The sequence below is a fragment of the Sylvia atricapilla genome, chromosome 3, assembly GCF_009819655.1.
Source record: "Sylvia atricapilla isolate bSylAtr1 chromosome 3, bSylAtr1.pri, whole genome shotgun sequence".
Taxonomy (NCBI): Eukaryota; Metazoa; Chordata; class Aves; order Passeriformes; family Sylviidae; genus Sylvia; species Sylvia atricapilla.
This window is the reverse complement of record NC_089142.1, coordinates 90,624,861-90,636,596: the sequence shown is the minus strand read 5'-3', so window position 1 is coordinate 90,636,596 and position 11,736 is coordinate 90,624,861. Positions and strand designations below refer to the sequence as shown.

General features: G+C 40.7%; 1 protein-coding gene across 7 annotated transcripts in view; it reads left to right on the top strand.

Moving 5' to 3' along the window:
- The first annotated feature begins 647 nt into the window (after window positions 1-647).
- Window positions 648-11,736, top strand: part of UBR2 (ubiquitin protein ligase E3 component n-recognin 2) — a 56,309-nt gene continuing 45,220 nt past the window's right edge. For 3 of the 7 annotated variants that reach the window (XR_010743285.1, XR_010743286.1, XM_066316118.1), the window contains exons 1-4: window positions 648-802; window positions 5,850-6,109; window positions 8,492-8,570; window positions 9,918-10,031. Coding sequence is in view for 4 of the 7 variants with exons in the window: in XM_066316118.1 (XP_066172215.1) it covers window positions 725-802; window positions 5,850-6,109; window positions 8,492-8,570; window positions 9,918-10,031 (531 nt within the window). In the remaining 3 variants the exon portion in view is untranslated. The remainder of the gene's footprint in view (window positions 803-5,849; window positions 6,110-8,491; window positions 8,571-9,917; window positions 10,032-11,736) is intronic. The other 4 variants (XR_010743284.1, XM_066316116.1, XM_066316114.1 and 1 more) reach the window with 2 other exon arrangements.

Here is an 11,736-nt window from a genome sequence, read left to right as displayed (position 1 = left end):
TGAGGCCTCATCTGCAGCGCTGTGTCCAGTTCTGAGCTCTGCAGTACGAAAGAGATGTGGAGCTTCTGCAGCAGGTCCAGTGGAGGGCAATGAGGATGTTTGAGAGACTGGGGCATGTCTGTTATGAGGGAAAGGCTGAGGAAAGGCTGGGCAACTGGGATTGTTTAGCCCCAAGAAGGGATGACTGAGAGGGGACCTCTGGGCTCTTCTCAGTGGTGCTGAGCAATAGGGCAAGAGGCAAGGGGTAAAAACTGATGCACAGAACTTCCACCTGAACATGAGAAAGAACTTTACAGCGCAGTGCCTGAGCGCTGGAACAGGTTACTTAGAGAGGTTATGGAGTCTCCCTCACTGAAGATACTCAAGAACCGTCTGGACGAAAACCTGCGCCATGTGCTCTGGGATGACCCCGCTTGAGCAGTAAGGTTAGACCAAGAAGATGTGGTCCATTCCATCCTGCCCCATCCCGCGATCCTGGTGTTCCGTGAGGCGAGAAGGGCAGCGGAGGCGGCGGCGGCGGCGGGGCAGGTCCCGCAGCGCGGCCCCGGGCCCGGAGCGCCGGGGGAAGGACTGCAGCCCCCAGAACGCGGCGCGGCTGCCGCTGACGTGCGGGGGGCGGGGCGGAAGTGTGTGTTCCCCGGGCTGGGCGGCCGCCCGGGCCGCGTTCCGGCTATCCCGGCCTCGGCCTCGGCAGCGCGGGGCAGGGGGCAGGAGGAGGGAGAAGATGGCGGCGGACCTGGAGGCGGAGGTGCAGGCCATTGACAAGAGCCTGCTGGAGTGCTCCGCCGAGGAGATCGCCGTGGTGAGGCGGCGGGCCCGGCGCGGGGAGGGAGCGGGGGCTCGGAGGCCGCGGGAGGCACCGGCCGGAGGAGCCGTTCCCGGCGCCGGGGCGAGGCCGCCTCGCCGGGCGAGCGAGCTCCCCGGGAGCGGCGCGTCCCACCGGGGCCGGCTCTGAGGGCAGCCCCGGCCGGCAGCGGCGGCCCGCTGTGGCCTCAGCGCGCTGTTGTTGCCAGCGTCGCTGTTGCAGCATCCGAAATCCGTGGCAGCGATCAGGCAGCTTTTCTCGTTGTGCCGGCTGGCGCAGGTGGCTGGCTCCCTGGAAGCCGCCTGGACGTGGCCATCCCCTGCCGAGGGCGCCCGGGCATCTCGCCCCTTCCTTAAGTGCTTCTGGAGTTACCTTCCTTCGCCTCTGCTGCCCCTTCGCCTCTCTCTGCCGACAATCCCGCCTGGACCTGGGGAGATATCCCCGCCCTCATGAATTTAGGTGGATGTCTGACCCCAAATACGGTGTGGAAGTGCCATTGCAGGATTCTTCCTTCCTTCCTCCCCACTGTTTAAGATGCGGTTTTGGAAAAGCTTGCAGTAGTTAATCCTAGAGTGGGGTGTTTGTAGAGGATGTATTAGTTAAATCAGTGTAATATTCGAAGAAATCTACTCCTGTTTATTTACTTTTCCTGCTCTTACAAAGAGTAGTTGGGAAAGGAATGTAGTCTCGAGGATAAAGTCTTTGGAGGAAGTTTTGTTTCTGGCATAAATGTTTGTCCATTTAGACACTTTAGGCATTTGAGGAACTGGATGTATGTGTTAAAGTGTTGAGACTGCTCATTTGCCTATCTATAAGATAAAACCTGCGTGTGTCCCAATGGCAATTACATTGGCTGCTTTCCAGATCGAAATAAAAGACTGTTATAATTCAGATTATCCTCAGATTATGTTTGTATATCTTCAGTGCCGACAAAGGTACGATTAGATGGGCAAATGTGCACGGTTAGCTATATCCTAGCTAGTTTAGCTCCAGGATTAGTCTTCCTTCTCTACAACAAACCGAATAATTCCATCAAATATTTATACAGTAGTCCAAATTGAGCCCAAATTACCTTGTCTGTGTGAATAGCAGATGGGTTTTTTTGGGTCACACTCTAGGTAAATTCAAGGCAATCATGTACCCAGGGGAATGCATTTAGGAATTTGCTGTAGATAGAAGTGCCAACTTAAATGTAGTCAAATCGTTCTCGTTTTTATTATCTCTCACCACCTGCACAAGCTTCAATTCTGAAATCTATCATTCAAATCTAGCGTGGTTTTTCTGCCCCCTTTGCTGATAGCATAACTTTGCTGATGGCCCAATATTGACAAAACAAATACCATCCCAAAGCAATAGTTGCAGCATTTAAGACTTCAGTTTCTCGTAGCAAGAAAGATAAACTTCCAAAGAACAAACAGACAGAAAGTTCTCTTTAACATAACATGAGCCTACATTGCAAATTTTTTGTGTGTTGCTAAAAATCCCATAAATTGTACCTTTTAGCTTTTGAAACAGGAAAGTGAATTGTTTTATGGTTTATTAGTATTCTACATTTTGTTCTCCTAGTATCTCTTAACTTAGATGGGAGTTTAATAGAAACCCGGATGACCTATTGGGTATTTACTTATGTAAGGTGTTGTTTGATCAATGCTTTGCACATTTCTTTTTTCCCAGGGCAGTTAAAGTTGTTGCAGGAGAGTGTGAGGAGGGAGGAAGTGAAGATGAATACACTTCCCTTTTTAATAAAAAACTCTCTTGGGAGAGTAGAATATTAGCTTTTCTTGTGTGTGATTTCAGGTTAGAAGATAGACAGATACTAATTGAAACCTTGCCCAAATGCAGAGTGCTTGTATTAAAGAACAAATTGCAAAGTTTTGAGTAGTTTTTCTGGAGTTCACTGCTCTCTAGGTAGCAATTTAGAAAGATAGTGCAACATATGTATACCTATGTATATATTTCTATTCACAGCCTTTCTTGCACAGCAGACCTGTGAGTTGCTTCCTGGCAGCTCTTAGAGTCACATCTGTTTCCTTGTCCTAGTAGCCTGGATTTCCTTCTGATATTATTTCATCCAGGATCTGATTTTCAAAACTGTATGCACAGCTATGTGTATAGAACTGGCTCCACAAACAGATTGGGATGTGATGATGTTCATCGTTGCCACACCTAACTTTCAGACAACTTACTTCCAGAATTTTTGAGATGGGAAAGCCATTTACTCGAGGAACAAGAATTTTCTCTGCCCAAGTATTTGTCTGAGCTTGTAATATAGCTCGTATGCACTGTGTGTTTTCTAGATAGAAATTAGGAGTATACTGCTGAATTAAAAGACTGAGGTTAAAGATATTTTGCTGGAAAAAAATCCTGCAGTTTAATAACTAGTATATGCTATAGAAAACAATGTAGAAACAACCTTATTAAATAGAAATCATGGAAAAGATTAAGTCACTGCCACTGTGATTGGGTCAGTTCCTGGCAGTAGTAGCTATTTGGCAAAACTGATGGAAGAAGAGGAAAAGATGGATGAACCGGTGGGAAAAAGAAAAGTCATGTTGAAAACTTTACTTTTTAAATATTTTTTTTTCTATGGCATTCTCTGAATCCTGGTGGGAATGGTGAGATTCTTGGCTATGGCTTTTTGGTAACCTTTTCCCATGGACTTCCTTGGGAAAAAAACTGGCCTTCTACCGTCAAAACTAGGTGAATATAAAAAGATTTAGCAGATCAGTCATGATTCTCAGAAGTCAAACATAGGAAAAGAGAAGTGAAGAAAACACCCTCACAAATTAGGATTTTTTAAAATACTAAGTTCTACTTTAGAAAAACATGTCTAGTAAATGAAACTACTTCAATATGTTAAAAAAAAGGCAAAAATGTAGCCAAGTCTGCACAGATGCTCAGCTGACTCTGAATGTCTGTGTCCCAAGGAACTTACTACAACTGTGTTATCTCAAACATAAGTTCCTTAGAGTAAGTTATAAATAATTCAGAGTAAATCAAGCCCTAACATTTGATCAGCAAACCCATTTATATTGGCATAATTAATTCTGTGTTTTCATGTACAATTTTGGGTTGATTTTGAACTCTCTTTTTGGAAGTTGCCAGGGGGTATCTGGTTGTCACATTTACAATGAGAAATGGCATGCTGAAACTGTTTATGTAACACAGGATTTAATCAGTGGACACTTGCAGTATCTGCTGCTCCTATTTGTTCATTATAAAAACCTTGCAGCCTTAACTTACAGTTTAAACCTTTCTAAATTTGTTATCCACAAGGTAGAAATAAAACAAATGTTGTCCTGGAGGTTTTTTTTTTATTATTATTCTGTATGTATATACCAGGGAAAAAGAAATAGGAAAATCTGTGGGGTTTTAAGTGGCTTAAGGCAGTTCAGTAGTTTGATGCCTTTTAAAATCTGCCAACATTGTTTTTTACAATTGATTGACTAAGAGAATTGTAGTGAGTTGACCTTGGCTGGGTGCCAGGTGCCCACCAAAGCTGCTCTCTCACTCCCCTCCTCAGCTGGAGAGGGGAGAAAATACAACAAAAGGATTGTGGTGGAGATAAGGAGCAGGAGAGGTCACTCAGCAATTACTGTCATGGGCAAAACCAACTTGACTAGGGGAAAAGTTTATTTCGTTTATCACCAATCAAATCAGAGTAGGGTAATGAGAGACAAACCCAAAACTTAAAAACATCTTCCCCCATCCTTTTCTTCCCTGGCTCAAGTTCACTCCTGTTTTCCCTACCTCCTCCCTTGAGCAATACAGGTGGATGCAGAATGGAGGTTGTGGTCAATTCCTCACATTGTTTCTACACTCTTTCCTCCTCAAGGGGAGGACTCCTCACATCCTTCTTTGTTCCAGCACAGGGTGCCTTCCACAGGAGACAGTCCTCCATGAACCTTTCCAGTGTCAGTCCTTCCCGTGGGCTACAGTTCCTCATGAGCTGCTCAGGTCTCTCACAGGGAGTGCAGTCCTTCAGGAACAGGCTGCTCCAGTGTGGGTTCCCTGTAGTGTCACAAGTCCTGCCAGGACGCCAGCTCCAGCATTGGCTTCCTACTGTGGAGTCACAGCCTCTTTGGGGCATCCAGCTGCTCTAGCACAGGATCCCTGTTGGATCTGTTCCCCACTGCACCTCTGTGGGCTGCTGGGGGATCTCTGCTCTGGTGTCTGGAACACCTCCTGCCATTCCTTCTGCACTGATTTCGGGGTCTGCAGAGCTGTTCTTTCTCCTGTATTCTTACTCACATCTCCCAGTTGCTATTGCTCCATTTCTGCCCCCTTAAACATTCTATTCTCACTAAATCTGTTATCCCAGAAGGGCTACTGCTGTCTCTGATGGGCTCAGCCTTGGCCAGCTGTGGGTCCATCTTGGAGCCATCTGGTGTTGGCTCTCTTGGACATAGAGAAGCTTCTGGCAGCTTTAATAGAAGCCAGCCTGTAGCCCGCCTTGCTACCAAAACCTTGCCTCACAAACCCAGTGCAAGAATTCATGGATCTAACATCACACTTGAAATAGAAATTCTGATGAGTTATTTTGGTTGCAGGAGAAACCAAAACTGCCTCATTTTCACAGGTGATTTGTTGAAATTAAATGAGAAAGGGACTGTTACCTAATGCTGTGTTTGCTTTTCTCCATGTACTTTTTGTCTCTGTTCCTTGCCAACTCCAGGCTCCCGCTGATCCTCTGTGTCCCAAACTGGCAGCATCTGTCTGCACTCCAGAGAAATGTGACCAGTGTAGTCTAGCCCTTATCCTAAAAATCACTGCCAACATTTCACTGGTCATTCATCCTGGGGGAAATTTTAGTGAATTTTTCTCTTAAATCTTCTCTATGCCAAAAGGATAAAATGTATTCCTTTCCTAACATCTGTCTTTTGTGATCATTTAGATTTAGCACTTAGAAAGAAGCATGGCTTTCTAGTTTTGCAATGCCATTTTAGATATTTCATTTAGAAATAAAATAACCTAAATGGCTAGAACTATGTTTGATCTGTTTATTAATGAAGAATTTGTGTTCTCATTTCTTCTAATATAAAAGAAATGGCTGCAAGCAAATGACCTTCAGAAAGAAGTATACCAGCATCTGGCCTATTATGTACCAAAAATTTACTGCAGGGGTCCCAACCCTGCCCCTCAGAGAGAAGACATGCTGGCACAGCACGTTTTGCTGGGACCAATGGAATGGTATCTTTGTGGTGAAGATCCTGCATTTGGTTTTCCAAAGCTTGAGCAAGCAAACAAACCTTCCCATCTCTGTGGCCGTGTCTTTAAAGTGGGAGAGCCTACGTATTCCTGCAGGTAGTTCAACTTAATATTGTGAAGTATTTATGATTTGTGAAGTCATGGAACATTTTGCAATAAGAATATACTGTCCTAATGAAAAGTTAATAACTGAAATGTATTTTTAAAGTAACCTGGCAGTCTTTCGTGACAGGTGGGATCAGGGGAAAATTAACACACATGTATAAATGGAAAAATATTAATTAGTGTAACATATAATGTTTTCTGTACAAAAGAAATGCAAGATTAAGAAATAATTTGGAGTGACCTTTAAGGGTTATTTAAGGGCATTAATCAGAAGTAAGTGGGCAAGTATATATGTGTGTATTTTGGGTGTTTAATATCAGCTGTTAGTGTTGATACTGTGTTTTAGAACTCTTTCCATGACCTGCTCAACCCATCTATCAGATGCTTAAAACAAGTGTATCAGCTCCTACCTCCTTCCCTACCTCTATCTCTAGATTTATCTAAAAATACTTTTACTTGAAAGAGAACAGAAAGTTTCCTAACCAATTACAAGTATTTAAAAGAATCTTCAGTTTTAAGCTATTGTATTACTAGCTGTAAGTTCATTTTCATCTCCTATTTTCTGAACTGTTTGTAGTTTAAGTTTTGTTTGTGTCGCAAATTCCTCTCATTTTGTGTGGTTTCTACCACTCACTGGGACACTTGAACACTTGGTGAGGTGGCATCAGGGACAGAATGTCTCTCTAATTTCAAGGGTTTCCATCCTCTTCATTTACAAGGAGAGAATGATAGTGGAAGAATTTTCTTTCTAGTGCTCTCCTCTTCTAGAAACATAACACCTTACTGGCCTTTGGATTTGGAAATGCTTTGAGACCTCTTTATGATGAGAGGGATAAGATTAAACTGGGGGGTACTTCAGGTACATATTGAATTGGTGGTTTTGAGAAAGCATGTTTAGAAGAAAATGATGGAATTCCCAACATTTTCATTGCTCCATATGAACAGTATTTGATCATTAACATACTGAGGATGAAGTCCCTCTCTTTTTTTTTGTCGATTAGGAAGCATTTGATTCCTGTTGTGTGTTAATTTTCTTTAACTTATGGCTGGTAGTGAAGAATAATAAGAGTTAAATTTAAGCTTTTGTGGAATACAGCAAAGAACTATTTTCCAAGTTCACATTAAAAGCAGTTAATTTTCTGTGCAGTTGTGCAGCTTACAGGTCTGCTTCTGCTTTAGGTATTGGCACAGTTACTTGTCTGAGAAATTACTTGACAAATGGTGCTGAATTTGTAAGTACACAGCCACAAGTTTAGAGCTCTGAAGAATCAACATTCACTGTTGTAGAACTGATTTACCACATCCTGCAGGCACATTGTTGCATTAAGAGGTAGTTTGTTTGGGTTTTTTAACCTAAAAAACCCAAAAATGCCATGGACATAAATTGTTCTAAAACAAAAGAGCTCGGTATAATTTTTTGCTTTGACATTTTCACCTTCAGTGGCTCCTCTGGAGAAAATACATGTGCATAGTAAGTGATGCATAGTAAGTAATGGTTGCCTGATGATATTTCCATCATTTGTTTTGGTTAAATGAGATTAAGAGATTTTTTGTCATGAGATTTCATGTGCTCTCTAGAGTTTTCTTTTAAACAAAATAAGTTGTTTCTCTGAACTCTGATTTTAATAATAATCATCATAAGACAAACATTCTGTTGCTATTTATTTTTACACTGCAAAACCCAGCTGCCTTAATCTTGAGGTGCCTTGAAGTCAGCTGCATTACATGAGTTCAAGAATTTTCAGTGTTTCTCAGGGGGACAGTTAAATATACTGCGTAATTGTCTCATTTGTTTTACCCCTTTTTACTAGAAATACTCCTTCTGTCTAATACAGGAGTGTTTGTACACAAGACCTTGTTATGGTCTCTGATCTCCTGGTTGAGAAAATAGTGTTCTTGCAGCTCATCACTGAGCTTGTGGGGCGGAACTTGGAGGCAGAGGTTTGATTTAGTCTGTTGTGTGCAATCTTTCTTCCTAGTTTTCAGTGAAAAATGTCTCCTCTGATTCCTGGAGATCAGAGATGCTGGTACACTGTACTTGAGAGAACTTACTTGGGTTTATTCTGGGTTATGTAACTCATCTGTTTACTTGCCTGAATACTTGTCTCACCTCTTGAAGGCAATATCTGAATTACCCAGCTAGACATACAACCCACACAATATTTTAAAGGCTCCTCTTTTGTGAGAACAGATTTTTTTCTTTCGTTTCCCCTCTTTAAAGCCACCCCTTTCCTCTTTCAGAGTAATACATACATTAGTTAGAAGATTTATATCAGTGATACTTGAAAATTATCTGTTGTAAAATGTGTAATTAAAGGCAAAAGCAAGTGTTTAATGCTTTTTTTTCCTTCTTTCTGTTGTTGCTGTTCTTAGAGACTGCGCAGTCGACCCAACTTGTGTGTTGTGCATGGAATGCTTTCTTGGAAGCATTCACAGAGAGCACCGATACAGGGTTAGTGATCCTGCAGGATAATGACATAGTTATTAGTGATTGTGTGTGTGTGAAACAGTTTCAAGTTGAAGAATGTATACAGTATTTCCAAATGCTGAATGGACACAAAGTTCGGAATGTCTGCACTAATCCTGTGTGTGTTTTTATCTGAGTGTAACTTCTGGAAGTTAACACTTTAAAATTTTGAGCAATTAAACTTTATGTGCAACAGTTAAGCTTACAAATGTATGTTATTTTTAACACAAGCCCTTTAGTGAATTTTAGCGCTTTAGACTTGGGTTTTGAATTGTTTTGACTTCTGTGTTTGACTGTTTTTAAAAGCTATTGAGAAACCTTTATTATCAAGGCACTTCTATGTAAAGCTTAAACATAAAGTTGAAATAGAAAATGAAAACAGTAAATGCTGTCGTGTGTTTTTAAACTAAGAAGTTTAGTGAAAACTACCAGTGCAGCCTTTATGTAAATCTGTTTTTTACAATACTGCTGCTAATGTAAACCTGTTCAATGCATGGTTACACTGAACACTAGGATTCAGGAAAAAATTCCAAGCACAACAACTTTTATCAAGAAATCCAGCCAAATTTGCTGATATCAGCTTACTTCTTGTACATAGGTTTTAACTTTTCGAGCCTATTGAATTAACAAGTCTAGGTAACATCCAAAAGTGTCAGCAAATGTTCTTTCAAATGTCCATCTAGTTTTGTTGATACTTTAAGATGTGCCTGTATGTGTAGAATATATCAAGTATGCCAAAAACAGGTGAAAGAAGAATTCTTCTATGCATCAGTTAATAGTTGTGATTCAAAAAAGAAGTATTATTATGTTTATCAACTTGAGGTGGTCTTTAAAACAAATTTTTATTAAAAAAGTGTAAATATATAATTAAAAAATTCTAGTACTTTTTTTCTGTGCTTACATACGGGACAATTCTTAAATCTTTCAATTCCTTTTGTCATAAAGCACATATTTTACTCACTGTATAATAATGCCATGTGAAATGATTTATCTTTGTTCAGATTAAAACTGTGGGAATTTGGCATAGTACAGATGCCATGGCAAGTAATTGCTTCAGAAAATCTGAAAACTTGGGGCAGAATGGGGGTGTTTGAAGGTGTTTTGTTGTTCAGGGTTTTTGTTTTTTTTTACATAGGAACACTGATGAGGTAGACAAGTTTTCAGCTGTCATAAAAGTAGCCATGATTCCACTGCTATTTTAACAGGGTGCTGTCTAAAGCTAGGTGTTGTGATCATGCTTTTGTAGTACAGCTGTGACTACTCATTTCTTAATGTGCATATATTATATATATGCATATTCACATGAATTGGTTTGCTTTTAAATATTTTCAGATGACAACATCAGGTGGAGGAGGTTTCTGTGACTGTGGTGATACAGAAGCTTGGAAGGAAGGTCCTTACTGTCAAAAGCATGAGCTTAACACTTCAGAAACTGCAGAAGAAGAGGTAATTACAATTGAGGCATCATGTTTCAAAACATTGTTAACTTTGTATGTCTGTGTGTATATATAAATTGTTCATGTGAGGTTATTTTTAGTCTTGTATACTCTGCATGAGAGGCTGTAGGAATTTTAATAGTAATATTTGAACCACAGTGTTAAGGCAAAAATTAGTATCTGAAGAAGTTCCGTAAAATGTTTTCTACTTAAAGGCTTCATTGTGTATGTTCTTGGTCACCTCTGCAGCTTTAGTTCTGTTTCTTTGTTTTTCTGCATATTCTGAGAAATCAAGGGATTCTGCAACATGCAAAAAAAACCCCAAAACAAAACAAAACTGTATGTAATCATGTGCACCAAGAAGCCAAATTCAGCTGTCTGTGCAACAGATATTCTGATTCTTACCAAAGGGAAGTGCACGGATTTTTAAAAATCAAAATACTTTGTTGTCACAGGAAAGTCATAATGGAGATGTAAGGCAGAGGTCTCTAAAAGGGCTTGTTTGATATGAAGAAGGTAAATAGAGAATACATCTTCGCCACAGATTTAAAGCATAACAACTTGGACATATTAAATGCAAAAAGACATGCCACATCTTACAGGAGGTACTCAAGCTGTTGGCTTAACCACTGCAAAACACTATTGCTAAAAGCTTATGTATGTTTGAAAGGGAATTTATTGTGGCTATGAAGGGAAAAATTACCAATGACCATTTAAAATTGTAGGTCCCATCTTGAGTATGGGAAGTGTCTTAAGTTACTGGAGACTAGGGAAGCATTATGTCTTCTGCTTATACTCTTTATCTGTTACTACATCTCAGGAGCTGGTGTGGCTAATTGGGCTCCTGACCCAGCCACTCACATCTTTTCTTACGTAGTATGTGGTGTATATATATGTATACATATACAGTTTGTAAAACTGTGGGACTTTTTTAAAAGAGAGAATCTAAGGCAAGCAGTGGTAGTAATTTTGCTGATCTGATGGTTTAAGTGAAGCAGCTGTAATTGTATTTTCAGTGACAGTGCTCTTTCTAAAATCTGTTCTGACTCAGCCCTAAGACTCTAGCATGGCTGCTGGACTCACCACTTGGTCTACATGCCAGTTTACATTAGTCAGCAGCCTTAGGAAACTCCTGTGGTGAAATTTTGGGTGGACTGCTACTTCTGTGCCCAAAGATACTCACACAGTGACATGCCTGACAGAAAAATCAAGGTTCTGGGCAGGCTTTGTAATTCTTCCCCATAAACCATGGAGACTGAGATCTCTTATGCAGTGTTGTGTTTGAGATAGGTTAAGGATGGTTTGTTGAGCATTATTGGAGCCTGTTTTCTGCCTTGCCCCTAGGTATGTGCCTATGTTGAAAGTGCTGGGAATGGAGGGAGAACTGATTCTTATGGTTTGCCTTTGCTTTGGTGTTTGATAGTTCTTCATAATAATGAATAATATGGATAATTTTTAAATGGAGGAAAAAAAAAAAAAAAAAAAGAGAGAAATGGCAGTTGTTACCACTCTTGTAAAGCTTCCAAATATTCTCAAAGAGTCTTGGGCTGTAGGGGATATACTTTATTACTACAGGTGAATTGCTGTCTGTCAAGAGGCTCCTTTAGATGATGCACACTTAAGTTGAGGAAAGATTATTGTGGCCATTTTTATACAACCTAAGCTGTAGTGAAGCACAGGATTTAGTATTGGGTAATCCTAAACCAGAAATTGGG